Source organism: Nansenia antarctica, assembly GCF_963989245.1.
Source record: "Nansenia antarctica genome assembly, chromosome: 1".
In the NCBI taxonomy this organism is placed as follows: domain Eukaryota; kingdom Metazoa; phylum Chordata; class Actinopteri; order Argentiniformes; family Microstomatidae; genus Nansenia; species Nansenia antarctica.
In genome coordinates this window covers 51,416,716-51,434,215 of record NC_137674.1, presented here as the reverse complement: position 1 = coordinate 51,434,215, position 17,500 = coordinate 51,416,716, and the positions used below count along the sequence as shown (strand labels likewise).

The 17,500-nt window shown below is 48.2% G+C and overlaps 1 protein-coding gene across 1 annotated transcript in view; it reads right to left on the bottom strand.

Moving 5' to 3' along the window:
* Positions 1-17,500, bottom strand: part of sptbn5 (spectrin, beta, non-erythrocytic 5) — a gene marked incomplete at both ends in the record, with an annotated part of 97,052 nt that overhangs the window by 53,434 nt on the left and 26,118 nt on the right. Inside the window, 16 exons of the mRNA XM_080523875.1 lie at positions 1-191; positions 723-887; positions 1,545-1,715; positions 1,970-2,069; positions 5,072-5,211; positions 6,062-6,308; positions 6,679-6,966; positions 7,280-7,531; positions 7,918-8,048; positions 8,501-8,653; positions 10,295-10,507; positions 11,322-11,438; positions 12,555-12,761; positions 15,268-15,468; positions 15,923-16,076; positions 17,206-17,429. The exon at positions 1-191 is cut by the window's left edge and continues 36 nt beyond it. Coding sequence (XP_080380001.1) covers positions 1-191; positions 723-887; positions 1,545-1,715; positions 1,970-2,069; positions 5,072-5,211; positions 6,062-6,308; positions 6,679-6,966; positions 7,280-7,531; positions 7,918-8,048; positions 8,501-8,653; positions 10,295-10,507; positions 11,322-11,438; positions 12,555-12,761; positions 15,268-15,468; positions 15,923-16,076; positions 17,206-17,429 — 2,954 coding nt within the window. The remainder of the gene's footprint in view (positions 192-722; positions 888-1,544; positions 1,716-1,969; positions 2,070-5,071; positions 5,212-6,061; positions 6,309-6,678; positions 6,967-7,279; positions 7,532-7,917; positions 8,049-8,500; positions 8,654-10,294; positions 10,508-11,321; positions 11,439-12,554; positions 12,762-15,267; positions 15,469-15,922; positions 16,077-17,205; positions 17,430-17,500) is intronic.

Sequence of the window (17,500 nt, the reverse complement as noted above, 5' to 3'; positions counted from 1 at the left end):
TGGGAGTCAAAGTGGTTGGTGGCGAGGTGCTGGGCTCGCGTCACGATGGAGTTGATCTTGTCAGCCAGCTCCTGAGCTTCCTGCTCCAACTGCTGGTGCTCCTTCAGCAGCTGGCGGCTGGAGCGGAGGTCGTGACCTTTGGCCGCGTTCAGCAGCATCCTCTGGATGGCCTCGATCTTCAGCTTAGCATCCTGGGAGGAGAGAGGAAGTATGTTTGTCATGGTGGGATGAATTCTAACTTGATATACTGTATGTATAGGATAGGTGATTTGGAATCAAGCTCTTGTGATAAGTAGCCCTGCCTGCAGCTTCTATGCTCAAATGTAGCCTTCCTACCATGAGGATGTTCTCTTGGGTCAATTCAAATTCAAGTCTCTCGGCTAGCTCTCAATCAGCTTCCTGGTTTGATACCATTCTTGTTTGATACCATTCTTCATTCCTTTCCTTGCATCACAATGAGCCCGTCCTTCGATTCCTACCTCCACCAGCCTCCCCTGCTACCAAGCTGTGTGTCGGCCTTATTAAAAAGAAAATATTTGCCAAGCAATCCACTTGCCAATCGATTGTTGGAATGTGGTATTATTTGCTCTAGGCACAGGGTCAGCCATAGTCAGCGCCCCTGGAATATTAGAATACGCCTAGAAGAATTCCAGAATATCCTTATTCTATCCATGGTGTGTTCAGGTAACCTGGCGGTCCTCAGTAGCTCCAGTGTGTCTCACCTGCAGCAGCTCCATCAGCTGCTCCTGCTGCCCCGCCTGCCTCAGCTTGTCTCCTCTCTCCGTCATCTTCCCCTGGAGCCTGGCCCAGCGGCTGCTCACCTGGGACGACTTCTTACGGACGCTCTGGCTGTCGCAGTGGTCCTCCGCCAGCATCTCCTCCCCCAGCTGGTAACACAGAGACAGCAGGGTGAGTGTGATATCATTTGAAAAGAAAATGATGTCATTTCGAGTTGTGTACGCTCAGTATTCGGTTGTTAAGTCTGACGTCACTCGTGACGTTGAGCAATTTCCGGGTCCAAACCAAAAATTCCCTGCACCAGAGTACCAGTGTACTAAAGCGGTAGAATGTCAGTTCAATCGTTTTTTTGACTCGGATCTATTCATACAACAAGGTACACAGCACTTTTCTGTTTTTCCCATATTGTCAGAGTCTTTGAGCGTCGGAAAAGCGCTATACATATATAATGAATTATTATTATTACTGTGGCATTTCGAAGAGAGCGCTTCAGCCAACGTTGGACCCGGAAACGTCACGACTTAACAACCGAATAGGATGAAGGTCAGTGGAGGTTGATGGAAGCAGAAATCTGATTAAATAGCTCGAGAAGAAGCCTGCACTTAAATCTCAAATGACTTGGATCACACCTATTTTTTTTTATATCCACACAACAAAATAATGAAAATACCACAGCTCGTCCGCGATCAGACTTTGCTGAGGTGCTGGAACTGAAGAGTATCAATAGAGTGCAAAATAACAGCATCCCAGCACCCTCATGCTGTTATTTGACATTCTATATCCACACAACACAAGCGTACACGTACCTGTGTGAGTCTGTCCAGCCACACCTGGTTGGCCTGCATCTCCTTCTCGGCCGCCTCGTGTCTCTTCAGCTTGCGCAGGACGTTGGTCGGGTCGCGGTAGGACTCGTCCTCGGCGATCTTGAACTTCTCGTCCATCCACAGCAGCATCTCCTCCTCCTCCCTCTGGAACTCCTGGTCACACACACACAGGACCACAACAGCATGGCCCCATAGCACTTGATCAGCGTGATCGTGGACAAACAATCTACTTCTCTACCAAAAAATTTCATGATGTACCCTGACAACTATCAATATGATCATCACTATTTATATTCTTATATTTAATCCAGGAAGTGCTTGTTGCCACAAAGCCCAAATGACTAAACCAGTATGTTACTAGACATTATATGATGGCATTGAACTGTGTTATCCAACATCAGACGTACCTGATACTTCTTCGAGGCCAGCAGTTGACTCCTCCGCTGTCTGCTGCTCTCCCTAAGCTTCCTGTTGCGCTCCTGAATCCCCCTGGACCTCTCCTGTATCCTAAGAAGTCATCCATACAAAATCTCACTGTGGTGCACTGATAGTCTCTGTAACAACGCACTTGAAATAAAGCTTGAGTTGATTTGATTATTATCACACATGTTGCAGGATCTTCAAATGGTCATTATACAACAGTTAGTTCCGACCAAGTAATTTGATTGGACAAGAGGCATTCCATGAGTGCTGATATACAGTATAACAGCACTGGGACTTTTAACTATATGTATCACTCCGAAATGACCGTTAATACAAAGTAGCTAGCCTGCAGATGTTTGTGTTCAGGTTACTAGGCAACAGTCCAGTTGCGGAACTATTTTTTGTTGACGGAGCCAAAATAAATGATTAAATAAACAAACAAATCATAATCTGTTGTCACTTATTACTGTTAACTAATACATTGCGCTGTAGAACTGTTGTATAAAAGCAATATAAAAAGCAATATCGGCCTGCGGCCTCGTACCTACGACCAAATCACAACCGTGCTGATATTCAGTATAACAAGTATAACTACCCAACAAGTATAACTACCCAAGTTCTATCAGCATGTTAAATGTGCAACAAGAGGAGAAAAAACACTGGATAAGGTATACACCAACATCAAGCTTGCTTACAAGGCTAGACCGCTAGCTCATCTAGGCATGTCTGACCATGTGTCAATCCTCCTGATCCCAGCCTACACTACCATGAGGAAAAGTGCTCCCATCACCACTAAGACTGTCAGAACCTGGCCAGCAGGGTCCGCTCCACTGCAGATCTGCCTAAATGACACCTCATGGCAGGAATATGAGCATGAGGACCTGGAACAGTTCACGTCGTCGGTTCTGAACCACATAGTGAACTGCACCAACTCAGTCACCGTGGACAAACGGGTCCGGGTCTACCCCAACACGAAGCCATGGATGACTGGGAAGGTCCAAAAACTGATCAATGAGAGGGACAACGCCTTCGCAGGGAAGGGCACACTGCTGTACAGCACCACCAGGGCTAACCTAAAGCGCGGCATCCGGGAGGCCAAGGCAGACCACAGAGAGAAGATTGAGGAATGCTTCCTGAGCAACGACTCCAGGCGGGTGTGGCAGGGGGTTCAGCACATGACAAACTTCAGAGCCAACAGGCTCACAGCCGCAGAGGACGACCCCCTGCTGGCGGAAAAGCTGAACTCCTTCTACGCCCGGTTCGACGAGGGGCGAACGGAGGTAACCACAACACAAACACCACTCTCTCCAGCTCTCAGCAGCCTCACCTTCACAGAGCATGAAGTGAGACGCGTGCTGAAGGCGGTGGACCCCAGGAAAGCCTCAGGGCCGGATGGCGTCCTGGGACGGGTGCTGAGGGACTGCGCCGACCAGCTGGCCGGGGTTTTCACCAACATCTTCAACCAGTCCCTGTCCCAGGCCACCATCCCACCCTGCCTGAAACCTCAACTATCATCCCAGTCCCGAAGCTGGATCCATACCAGTTCGCCTACAGAGCCCACAGGTCCACAGAGGACGCCATCGCGACGACTCTCCACTCCACTCTATCCCACCTGGAGAGGGGAAAACGCTACGCGAGACTGCTCTTTGTGGACTTCAGCTCTGCCTTCAACACCATCCTTCCAGACAGGCTAGTGACCAAACTACTAGACCTGGGACTATCACACTCTATATGTGCATGGATCAAGGACTTCCTGTCCGACCGCCCCCAGAGGGTGCGGGTGGGCTCCCACACCTCCACAGCCCTCAGACTCAGCACTGGGTCCCCCCAGGGCTGCGTGCTAAGCCCCATCCTCTACAACCTCTACACCTACGACTTCACCCCCGTCCACCCCAGCAACTCCATCGTAAAGTTTGCAGACGACACCACCGTGGTGGGCTGCATCTCGGGGGGGGACGAGGCGGCGTACAGGGATGAGGTAGAGCAGCTGAGCAAGCTGTGCAAGGTTAACAACCTGCTGCTGAACCAGTCAAAGACCCAGGAAATCATCGTGGACTTCAGGAGGAAAAAATCTGAGGTCCAGCCCCTGCTCATCGACGGAGAGAGCGTGGAGAGAGTCTCAACCCTCCGATTCCTGGGGGTGCACATACAGGATGACCTGTCCTGGAAGAACAACACAGCAGCCATCATCAAGAAGGCACAACAGCGGCTCTTCTTCCTGAGAGTCCTCAGGAAGGACCACAACAAGCAGGAGATACTGGTGGCCTTCTACCGTTGCGCAGTGGAGAGCATCCTCACCTACTGCATCTGCAACTGGTTCTCCAGCTGCACAGCCGCAGAGAGAAATGCGCTACAGAGAGTCGTGAGAACAGCCCAGAAGATCACCGGCGCCCCCCTCCCCTCTCTGGAAGAGCTGTACAACACACGCTGCCTCAGGAAGGCCTCCAAGATCTCCAGAGACCCATCCCACCCTGGGTACGAACACTTTGCCCGGCTGCCCTCGAACAGGCGGTACAGGACCATGGCCACAAGGACAAACAGACTGAAGCTCAGCTTCTACCCCAGGGCCATCCAGGCCCTGAACACAGCAAAGACCTAGGTTCTGGGCCCTGGACAGTCTGGACGGATTGATGGCAGCTGCTGGATTGAAAAATCAGGTGTAGTGCTGAGGCACAAATGTGTACATTTCAAGCCTGCAAACTGCGACACTTTAAATGAATGTGCAATAACACTATGTACAATATGACAACCCTAGGGTACATATGGTTGCAGAGAAATAGGAAATGTTAGAATAGGTATAGCATAGCATAGAGTACAGCACAGTGTTTTATCTGTACAGTATAGTATAGTGGATAGTGTACATAGCCTTTATTTATGTAAACCAGCTCCTTTCCCTTCTTGTTTTTTTAGTTATTTTTTCTTTCCTAGCACCAGGGGAGCCACCCCTCCCAAATTTCGTTGTTTGGTACCTGTACTATAGCAATGACAATAAAGACCATTCATTCATTCATTCATTCATTCATTCATTCATTCATTCAACAGCACTCCCTCTCGTTTGATATTGCTTAAATTAAGGTCTGTCTTACTGATCGGCAGCGAAGTGTCGTTTGTTGACGAGTTCACTGCTCTTGTCCTGGAAGAGGCTGATCTGCTGGTCCAGAGCCTTCAGCAGCCCCTCCAGCTCCTCCTGTCTGCTCAGCAGGCTGTGGACGTTGTCTACCGAGTCCTGAACACACAGAGACACCGTCACAACACACACACAGCAAAAAGTCCATCTAAGTAAGATGAAATATTTTAAATCAAGGCGATATATGCATGTTTTTGTCTGACTGCACTAGTTTTAAGATCTTTTACTTGTTTTAAGTCAGATGGCAAGTGACAATTTCCTGTTCTGTTGGCAGATCATTTTGCTTATTTTAAGTCATATATCCCCCATTTTATTGCTTTTTTAGACATACCACAGACAGTCACAACACAGACACAAACTACAGAACCATAACAGGGGAGCCTTAACAGCAGGCCTTACCAGGTATTATATGATCTTAACTGATAAATAAAGGGTTTTAAGCAGATCTGAGTTTAACGTCAGACAGAGCGACATGGACAGCACAGCGGCCACTTCACAGACAGTGTTGGGTCCTCCTCTTTGCCATGGGTCTTATTAAACTCATGAAGCCTTGTCCTGTTAAAAAGCATCTGGATAGTCTAGTCTTAATCTGTGACTGGGTAACCACCCAATAAAGTAACACAGGTGAAGACATACCTTCAGGTCTTTGACCCTCACCCCCATCTCTCACCCCTAGGTCTCCCCCCTCACCCCCTACTCACCCCCATGTCTTTGACCCTTACCCCCATCTCTCACCCCTAGGTCTCCCCCCCACCCCCTACTCACCCCCATGTCTTTGACCCTCACCCCCATCTCTCACCCCTAGGTCTCCCCCCTCACCCCCATGTCTTTGACCCTCACCCCCATCTCTCACCCCTAGGTCTCCCCCTTCACCCCCTACTCACCCCCAGGTCTTTGAGCCTCACCCCCATCTCTCACCCCTAGGTCTCCCCCTTCACCCCCTACTCACCCCCAGGTCTTTGACCCTCAGCCTGGCCTCATGACCAGAGAGGCCTGCTTCTATCCTTTCTGCTTCCTGGTTCAGCTTCTGGAGCTCCACCCCCTGCTCCAGTCTCCTGTTCCTACTGGACCACAGCCTATCCAGCTTGGTCCAATCACGATTCAGCTTCTCCAGCGTCTCATGGATGTCAGCTGCGCCCCTGTTTCCCTTCAGGTTTTGCTGGAGGGACTTTCCTAGTTTCTCCATGTCTTTCAGCCTTAGATTTAGAGACGTTACACATGTTAAATACATTAATATTAAGCAATTATATTCAACAAACACTAATAATACGGTATCTTGAAACATTTTGAAGGAAGCTTTGAAGGAAAGTTCAGCACAAAAACTAAAACTCCTCCACCTCTCTTCCCTGTGTTTCACCGGTTCATGTACTGCTCTATCGCCATCCTCATCTGTCTCTGTGGGGGTCTCACCTGTCTCTGTCTCTGTGGGGGTCTCACCTGTCTCTGTCTCTGTGGTGGTCTCACCTGTCTCTGTCTCTGTGGTGGTCTCACCTGTCTCTGTCTCTGTGGTGGTCTCACCTGTCTCTGTCTCTAAGGTGGTCTCATCTGTCTCTGTGGTGGTCTCACCTGTCTCTGTGGTGGTCTATCTCCAGCTTCAGGTCGTGGTTGTCCTCCAGCAGGGCCAGGGCCGAGGCTACGTCCAGGGCCGTGTCCTCCTGCAGCAGACGGTCCTCCGTGGCCCCTGCCCAGGCGGTCAGGTCCCTGGTCTCGTGGAGGAACACCTGCAGCCTGCGGGCCTGGTCCAGCTGTCTCTGTCTGTGTGTGGCCTGGCTCCTCACCTGCTCCAGCAGAGCCTCCAGACCTCCTACCTCCTCCATGATGGCCTTGCTCTCCGCAGGGCTGCAGTCCTGCTTCCTGGGGGCAGGGGGCGACAGAGAGCATGGCGTATGAGTGTAAGATAATCGATTCGACGCGTGATATTTCAAAGACCTCTCAGTATGGCAATGCAACCGACCTGAGACATTTTGTTTTTCTTTGTTTTTTTTACATTCGAAATGCAATTGAAATGCCCTGGGAATTCCTTAAAAAAACGAATGTAATCTTTCCAGACAACTTTTTCTCGGGTATGCGCTACTACCGTCCATGTCAGAAATGAAACGATCAAAAACCGCAAAATGCGAGAAGAGAAACCGAGTAGAGACGAATTCCTTCCTTAACCCCTCCTTACATTTTGGCCACACTCTTGAGGTAGGCGATCTTCCTCTCCAGTGTCTCGATGTCCCAGAGCGCCTGGGTCTGGGCCCTCTCCTCCGCCTGCAGGGTGGCCGGGGTGCAGCCTGCGTCCACCTCGTCCAACTGGCTCAGCTGGTCACGGAGCTGGGCGCGGGCCTCCTCACAGCTCTGGAGGAAGGACCTCACGTCGGCCGTGCTCAGAAGCTCATGACCCTTCTCCTCCTTCAGCCTCTGGATGTGCTCCCACCTGGAGACACGGAGGAGGAGAACAATATAGAGAGATTTTTTTTTTTTATCCTTTATTTAACCTGATAAGTCACATCCAGGAGTCTTATTTTTAGATCTTAGTGCCATTGAGTTACATTGAGACGTAACAGGATTACACACCACACACATTACAAACATACACTGCAGTGCGGGTGCTATGCATAACAGACTTTTACACTAAAAGGCAGGGGACATGTCAAAACGGTTGATATAAATGCAAACTTTAGGAGACATACCTTTAAATGCAGATTTCAACTTCCTGGTTTCAGTCTCTGTCTTATAAGACAGCGGTCTTCCCGATTGAGACAGCGAATCACAGACGTGTATTTAAGGTTTAAGGTATAGATGTCTCTCCTGCCCGCCTACCTGCGTGTGACCTGGCCCTGCCTGGCCTGGACCTCTCTGGACTTAGGGTGTCGGCTCTTCACCAGCTCCTCTCCCAGTCTGCTGATGTCATCCAACTGGCTCCTCCCGCTCGCTAGCTCCGTCACAAAGTTCTGGAAGACAAAAGTTAAAGGCCCGGGTGAGTCTATGGATCTGTCCAGGAACAGCTACAAAGAGCTTACAAACCTTAACCTCAGAGCCACTTTACTTTATATTTACTTATGTCATGTTATTTACCATTTTGTTACTATTTTATTTGCCATTTGTACTGCTAATTGTATCCTGTCTTATTTGTCACTTATGTTCTGTCACTACTGACACTTTTTTATTGTCTTTATTTTATCTACATTTATTATTGCCTTGAATTTTACTCTCTTACATAACTTGTATAATGTGACGTAACTATAAAACGTGAAACTTGAAACTTGAGAGGACGATTCATCTAGATGGGGACTAAGGTGGTTGCTTTACCGTATCTTTGATTTATTTGACAGGGACACATTCATCAACATTTCCGGTGAATGTGTTTGGTATTGAGAAAGGTGAAGTCCCATCTGTAGCCTACCTCGTACTTGGCCTGTATGACCCCCACGTTGTCAGAACTGGTGGTGAAGGTGTTGAGGACGTTCTCCTTGTCTTCCATCCACGACTCAAACTCCTCACAGGTGTGGTAAAACCGGTGCAGGCGGACCGTCTCTTCTAGAACCTTCCTACGTGACTGTGGAGGGGAAATTAAGTAACACACAGACACACACACACACACACACACACGTTTACGATATGTCGATACGACAGGATACTTCCATTGTGCATCTCTATGGAAAATCATTGTGTCAATTCATTACCTTTATCAGTGAGTCAGATTAGAATAGGAGAGACATAAGAGATAATAAGAGAGACATAGACCCCAATGATTATTTTCTTACAGTGAACAACACTGCACACACTCATTTGAAAGCTCAACGCAACTGTAAGATTGTCCCTTCACCTTGGGCCTGATGGTAGAGACTGTGGAAGTCTCTGTCTGTCTGTCTGTCTGTCTGTCTGTGTATCTATGTGTCTCACCTTGGTGAGGCTGTAGAGGCTGTGGAAGTCTCTGTCTGTCTGCCTGCCTGCCTGCCTGCCTGTCTGTCTGTCTGTCTGTCTGTGTATCTGTGTGTCTCATCTTGTTGAGGCTGTAGACACTAGTGGCATACTTCCGGAAATGGAGATTGAAGCTTAGCGAGGCAAAGACGGTGTCGGCTGCCTTCCACCTTAACAACAGGGAGGCTAAACGTGAGCTTAAAGTACACCTAGATGGAACTCCCCTGCCATGTTCCACTGAGCCAATCTATCTCGGCGTGACATTGGACAGGACGCTCACGTTTCGCCGGCACCTCGAGTCACTGCGCAAGAAGTTAACAGCTCGTGTGGCGTTGATGAGGCGACTGGTCGGCAGCCCTAGCCCTCGTCTATTCAACTAGTGAATACTGCACCCCAGTATGGTGTCGCAGTGCCCACACCCGCCTCATCGACTCGCCTATAAACGAAGCCTTGCGCATTGTGACAGGATGCCTGCGTCCTACCCCCGTGGACAACCTTCCCAGGCATCCAGCCCGCGGGCATCCAGCCCGCAGGCCTCCGCTGCATGGGAGCCACAGCACGTCTCGCCTGCCGGGCCGTGGAGCTTAATAACCATCTGCTCCATGATAGGCTCACTATAACAGCGGAGCCCTCCCGGCGTCTCAAGTCGAGACACCCATTTGTGCCTGCCGCACAGGATCTCAGGCAGCAATGCAGAGATCTTAACATCAGTGCGGCAGGATGGGCGGATTATATGTGGCGTGCGGAGTTGGAGGCAAACACCTCCAAACTCCGCGACCACATCCCAGTCGCCGGCCCTGAGCCCCTCGGGATGGACTTGCCAAGGCTATCCTGGGTGAGGCTCAATCGTCTCCGGACCGGCGTCGGGCGTTTCTGCTCATCAATGCACAGATGGGGCTTGGCCCCAAATGCGTCGTGCGAGTGTGGCTCAGAGGACCAAACCGCAGACCATGTTATCCTGGATTGCCCGGTGTACCACCCACCCAACGGGATGCATGGTCTGTCGGTATTAGATGACGAGATGATGACGTGGCTTCTGGAGGGGTGTCCAGAAATATAGCCCGGGTGAGCCCCTCAACCAGGTCTCGGGGTGGTAAAAGGGTAGCCCCTCGGCCCCGAGCCTGGTGGAGTGGAGAGGAAAACAACTACCCATACCCCGAAGAAGGCTGTAGAGGCTGTGAAAGTCTCTGTCTGTCTGTCTGCCTGTCTGCCTGCCTGCCTGTCTGTCTGTCTGTCTGTCTGTCTGTCTGTCTGTCTGTGTATCTGTCTGTCTCACCTTGGTGAGGCTGTAGAGGCTGTTGAAGTGTGTGTCCAGGCTGCTCTGTGTGTCCTCTATGGTGGTCCTCTGGTAGTGGGGGTCAGGGATCATCGCTGTCTGGATCTCCGCTGTTCCACGGCGCATGGAGCGCCTACGCCTGGCCCGGCTCGTCTTCCTGGACGGGCTCTCAGACACCCCATTGGTGGACGGAACAGGTGAAAGGGGTGTGGTCTATTCCAGAAGGAAGTAAGAATGAGGGAGATGGTCCTTGTACCCTCAGCAGGATAGGACAGGTCTCTATCTCTCTCAAAGATGATAACCTGAAGTAAGTATCCACTGTTCCATTCTATCCTATACAGCAGATATATATAATGCTCTGTATTGTTGTGATGCATAGCAGCAGATACTGATACCATGCTTAGTAGACATTTGTGACAGGGTCTGGTTAAAAAGTCCTCAAGCAAGGCATGGTCATTTGAAAAAAGAATTCCAGATTATGATAGTGCAGATTGTAAGCTTTCAATTTATGTGTCATACATTGAAAATAGTTGAGGAAGATATGCTCATTAGAATGTTGGTACACCACAAACCAAATAGCGGAGAAACGTGCTCTGAATCAAAACAGCTGCTAATAGGCTAGCGCTAAAAAGGAACATCGCTACAAACATCTAACTGCATGTTTAGCACATCACAACATGCTGATAGAACATCAACATGCTAAAAACACATAACTACACATAATTAGATGATCACTCAGTCCTTGCTTTTAAACACGTCCTAAAACGTACATTTGTTTACAAGCCATGTATCACTAACCCAGTAGCCTAGAGCAGACGAGACAGTGAATCCAATTCACAAATTATAAGTATTTAGGGATCCTAAAACTGTTGTTTGTTTTATCGAGTGGGCTCTTCGACACTTCAACTTTCGTAATATGCGGGGAAAAGAAGCTTTTTGCTCATTTGCGTGACTTGAGAATTGCCGACATGCGGCCCTTTTCACCAGACCATGTCACATGTACAAGACAGATAACAGTGAGTCTTACTGCAGAGGGCAGCTCAATGAGGTACGTCTTCGGGACCAGCTGTTCGTTGCCTTTACTGTCCCTCACGAGACACTTCTCCTCCTGGTCTCTCTTGAGGATCGTCACGACCTCACCTCGCTCCAAAGTCACCACACCTGAACGATGGACACAAACAACGCACTTTAGTGGCCATGGTAAATAGGTAGTAGCATAGAAAGGTGTTCACAAATACAGTTAATGGCATTGGACGGGATGTTTTGGAATACTGCAGCTAACCACTATTTGTCTGTCTGAAAGAGAGGATGTGTGTACCTCTGTATCTGAACCTGGTCTTGGCCTTGTCCTCCTGTGTGCGTGTGTGTGTGGGGGCCTTGGCAGTAGAGGGCAGAGTGAGCTTCCCTCCTCCCTCCTCCTCGTCAGAGTCGCTGTACTGAGCCATCTTGTTCTGCCGCACCTCCGCCTGCTTGAAGAGAGGCCGAGAGAAGTCATTACCGCTTTCACTCAGAGAGAGAGAGAGAGTGTGGGTGTGTGTGTGTGTGTGTGTGTGTGTGTGTGTGTGTGTCTGTGTGTGTGAATGTGTGTGTGGGTGTGTGTGTGTGTGTGTGTGTGTGTCTGTGTGTGTGAATGTGTGTGTGTGTGTCTGTGTGTGTGAATGTGTGTGTGGGTGTGGGTGTGTGTGTGTGTGTGTGTGTCTGTGTGTGTGAATGTGTGTGTGTGTGTGTGTGTGTGTGTGCATGCGTTTCTGTGCATGTCTGTTTGTTGATGCGTGCATTCGTGTGTATGTGTGTGTGTGTGTGTGTGTGTGTATGCATGTGTGTGTATGTGTGCGTGTGCGTCTGTGTGTGTGTGTGTGTGTGTGTCTGTGTCTGTGTGTGTGTGTGTGTCTGTGTGTCTGTGTGTCTGTGTCTGTGTGTGTGTGTGTGTGTGTGTGTGTGTGTGTGTATGTATGCGTGTGCGTCTGTGCGTGTGCGTGTGCGTCTGCGCGTGCGTCTTTGTGTGTGTGTGTGTGTGTGTGTGTGTCTGTGTGTGTGTCTGTGTGTGTGTCTGTGTATGTATACGTGTGCGTCTGTGCGTGTGCGCGTGCGTGTGCGTCTGCGTGTGCGCGTGCGTCTTTGTGTGTGTGTGTGTGTGTGTGTGTGTGTGTGTGTGTATGTATACGTTTGCGTCTGTGCATGTGCGTGTGTGTGTGTGTGTGTGTGTGCACGTGCACGTGCGCGTCTGTGCGTGTGTGTGTGTGTAACTTCAGTAGCCCACCGTCAGCGGGGCCAGCTGTGCGGCGGCCTTGGCCTGCTCCCCCAGCCTCCTGACCTCCGCCACGTAGGCGCGCATCTCCTTCTCCACCCGCAGGTGGCGCTGTAGCAGAGCGCTGGTGCCAGACTCGTCCTTCCCATAATCCTCGCTGGTGAGGAAGGGCTTCCTGTCGCTCAGCCAGGAGTTGGCCTCCGTTACGTCTGCAAAGTACTGAGGAGGAGAAAAGCAGTGTGTAAATGGACTGACTTATATAGGGCCTTATTCCAAAGTGCTTTACAACGGCCTCTCATTCACCCGTTCACACACCAATGGCGGCAAGCTACCATGAAAGGTGCTGGCCCGCTCATTGGGAGCAATTTGGGGTTCAGTGTCTTGCCCAAGGACACCTCGACATGTGGCCAGGCGGGGTTCGAACCACCGATCTGCCGACCTCATTAGACGCCGGCTCTGCCTCCTGCGCCACAGCCGCGTGTCACTGTGCTGTCTTCCTCCGATATGAATATCTCCCTCTGGACTGTTCTACAGCCCCTATCATTCCTCTGGCACCTATTTGTAGGACATTTCACAACATCAAGGCTGGGTTGCACCAACCTGGTTTAAACTAATCCTGGTTTAGAGTTAATCCAGGTTTAATAAATCCAGGCTTAAACTAGGTTTAAAGTTAATCAGAAACGCGTTGCACATCATCATTTTAATCCTGGATTAGTTAAACCTAGTTTAAACCAGGATTAAACCACGATTAATTTATTTACAGTGTCCGCCATCTTGGATTCAGACTAAATGTAAAAAAATATCATGATGTAGGCTAGATAAATATGACCCTAGATAAATTATAGATAGCATCTTGCACTTAAATAGCATTAAGGTTGATGCAGGCTCACTAGTCAGCTATAGCTTTTATCTTGGCATGGCCCTGACACAAAGCCTACTCCCAGTCAAATCAGATATTCAGTAGGAGATTCACTACTGGATTACTACTCTACCTTTGGACTGAGTCACTGCCATGCTGTGTTGTGTTGTGTTGTGTTGTGTTGTGTTGTGTTGTGTTGTGTTGTGTTGTGTTGTGTTGTGTTGTGTTGTGTTGTGTTGTGTTGTGTTGTGTTGTGTTGTGTTGTGTTGTGTTGTGTTGTGTTGTGTTGTGTTGTGTTGTGTTGTGTTGTGTTGTGTTGTGTTGTGTTGTGTTGTGTTGTGTTGTGTTGTGTTGTGTTGTGTTGTGTTGTGTTGTGTTGTGTTGTGTTGTGTTGTGTTGTGTTGTGTTGTGTTGTGTTGTGTTGTGTTGTGTTGTGTTGTGTTGTGTTGTGTTGTGTTGTGTTGTGTTGTGTTGTGTTGTGTTGTGTTGTGTTGTGTTGTGTTGTGTTGTGTTGTGTTGTGTTGTGTTGTGTTGTGTTGTGTTGTGTTGTGTTGTGTTGTGTTGTGTTGTGTTGTGTTGTGTTGTGTTGTGTTGTGTTGTGTTGTGTTGTGTTGTGTTGTGTTGTGTTGTGTTGTGTTGTGTTGTGTTGTGTTGTGTTGTGTTGTGTTGTGTTGTGTTGTGTTGTGTTGTGTTGTGTTGTGTTGTGTTGTGTTGTGTTGTGTTGTGTTGTGTTGTGTTGTGTTGTGTTGTGTTGTGTTGTGTTGTGTTGTGTTGTGTTGTGTTGTGTTGTGTTGTGTTGTGTTGTGTTGTGTTGTGTTGTGTTGTGTTGTGTTGTGTTGTGTTGTGTTGTGTTGTGTTGTGTTGTGTTGTGTTGTGTTGTGTTGTGTTGTGTTGTGTTGTGTTGTGTTGTGTTGTGTTGTGTTGTGTTGTGTTGTGTTGTGTTGTGTTGTGTTGTGTTGTGTTGTGTTGTGTTGTGTTGTGTTGTGTTGTGTTGTGTTGTGTTGTGTTGTGTTGTGTTGTGTTGTGTTGTGTTGTGTTGTGTTGTGTTGTGTTGTGTTGTGTTGTGTTGTGTTGTGTTGTGTTGTGTTGTGTTGTGTTGTGTTGTGTTGTGTTGTGTTGTGTTGTGTTGTGTTGTGTTGTGTTGTGTTGTGTTGTGTTGTGTTGTGTTGTGTTGTGTTGTGTTGTGTTGTGTTGTGTTGTGTTGTGTTGTGTTGTGTTGTGTTGTGTTGTGTTGTGTTGTGTTGTGTTGTGTTGTGTTGTGTTGTGTTGTGTTGTGTTGTGTTGTGTTGTGTTGTGTTGTGTTGTGTTGTGTTGTGTTGTGTTGTGTTGTGTTGTGTTGTGTTGTGTTGTGTTGTGTTGTGTTGTGTTGTGTTGTGTTGTGTTGTGTTGTGTTGTGTTGTGTTGTGTTGTGTTGTGTTGTGTTGTGTTGTGTTGTGTTGTGTTGTGTTGTGTTGTGTTGTGTTGTGTTGTGTTGTGTTGTGTTGTATTGTGTTGTATTGTGTTGTATTGTGTTGTATTGTGTTGTATTGTGTTGTATTGTGTTGTATTGTCTTGTATTGTATTGTATTGTGTTGTATTGTGTTGTATTGTGTTGTATTTCGTGTCACCGTGCTGTGGTTTTGCTTACTTACGTTGCTTATTATTACTGTGTTGTTGTTGTTGTGTTTTGTCCTTGTATCTGAATGCTGCAATGTCAATGTTGAGGAACCAAAGTCTAAGAATTGTACTCTTGTGTACTTGTATGGTAAGATGTAATAAAAGCTGATTCTGATTCTGATTCTGATTCTTTGAAAGGTCAGTTTAGAGCAGGTTTGTCTCCATCTGAGTCTGGGAGCCCAGCCTCTACTCAAGGTTAAACTGTCTGACCTGTTTGATGACGGTCGCTGCGTGGAGTCTGTTCTTGCGGTTGGCGACTTCGTCCTTCAGGTGTGTCCACTGCTTCTTCAGGGTTCTGACCCACTTCTGGATGTCCTGGTCGCTGGGGTGGGTCCTGCTGCTCAGCTCCTGGCCCCGACTCACCACCCCCCCACACACAGACTCATGGGACTGGACCTCTGCCTCCAGAACCTGAGAGAGCAACGCGGGGTTAACACATGTACGCCATTTTCGTAGTTCTCTTGGACTACAAATGTGACTTTTTTGTAGTTCTCTGCCATATTTGTAGTTCTATGGGACTACAAAGCTGCCATTTTTGTAGTTCCCCGGCATGTTTGTAGTAGCACGACTACATACAGTAAAACATCCAATAAGCACCTGTCTACAACATTAGCAGGGTCAGTAATGATATTAAAGCGAATGAACACCAGCCCTAATAAACACACGGTTAAAACATTTTAAAATAAATGATAAGTATGTATTCACTGTTGATATTATCAAGTTATTAAGTATTAAGAGTGACTGTTGCGACATTACTGCTATGTATTCTACAGTATGACAGTTCAAGGCGGCAGCTTTGTATAGAAACTAACATAAAAGACCATATCTATCATATCTATCATTGATTGATTCAGTCGTTCAGCACCTTGTGTTTCTGGATGGCCAGGGTGATCTGGCTGACGTCTCTGCCCAGGGCGGAGGTCTGCAGACGGAGCCAGCGCTCATAGATCCAGGCCTCCACCTCCTCACAGTCCTGGAAGAACTCAAACAGCTTCAGCTGGCCCTCCAGATTCTTCCTCCTGCAGACACACACCACAACCACACACACCACAACCACACACACCACAACAACCACACACACCACAACCACACACACCACAACAACCACACACACCACAACCACCACACACACCACAACAACCACACACACCACAACCACCACACACACCACAACAACCACACCACAACAACCACACACACACCCACTCTGTGTTTTATAACGTTGTCACTTCCTATGACGTATAACTGTAATTATTGTGTATGAAGGGCTGCATAGTAAAAGAGACCTCGGTGTCAAAATGACTCCCTGCTTAAATAATAAATAACAAAATAATAAATAAAAATAAAAATAAATAATAATAACATAAATAATAACATAATAATACATGTAGGCTCATGTTATCTCTCCTCCATTTCAGCAGTATTTTCCATCCTCATCAAATCAAATCAATCAATGCCTTTTATTTACAAACATTTTCCAATATCACAATGTTGAGACCTTATCAGAATGTGACATGTTCTAGTCTTTTGGTCCACATATCAGCAATCTCAATCAAAATGTTCAGACTTCTCTTTTGAAGCACGGAACTAATTTGCAACGTTGTTGAGAATCACAACACAAACTCTCTAGTCAAACCAAAATACTGCAACGAAATGGATTGGGTGAGTAATCCCCACTGCTACCTAGTTAACAACAACACTACTTTACATTGTTAGCAGGCTCACAAAACAGACTAGTTGATTAGCGATGTGTCATTGATTTTCAACAACGTGGAAATGTATTCACATTTTTCGAAATAAAAGTCTGATCATTACATCAGATCCCAATACGAGGACCAACGCATTAGAACGTAAAGGGCCGGCTGTGGCGCAGGAGGTAGAGCCTAATGATCGCAAGGTCAGCAGATCGGCGGATCTTGCCCCGGCTGGCCACATGTCAAAGTATCCTTGGGCAAGACACTGAACCCCAAATTGCTCTCAATGAGCGGGCCGGCGCCTTGCATGGTAGCTTGCCACCATTGGTGTGTGAATGTGTGTGTGAATGAGAGGCCGTTGTAAAGCACTTTGGAATAAGGCGCTATAGAAGTCAGTCGATTATTATTATTAGAACGTGTCACATCACATATCTGTATCTTTGGATCTCCTCACCTGTTCTGACTCAGGGCCAGCAGAGACTTGTACTGAGCGTTGAGGGCTTTGAGCCGGATCTGGACCGGCTGGCTGTCCCTGTGCCCCCCCTGTGAGGCGCTGCTGCTGAGGGCGCTGAGGCTCTCTCCCTGGGAGGAGATCTGGGCGTCCAGCAGGTCCTGCTGCTGCAGCAGAGACACCACCTCTGGCAGCTGCTTACCCAGCTCTGCTGAGCCTGCTAGGAGCTAGAGGGGTGTGTGTGTGTGTGTGTATGTGTGTGTGTGTGTGTGTGTGTGTGTGTGTGTGCATGTGTGTG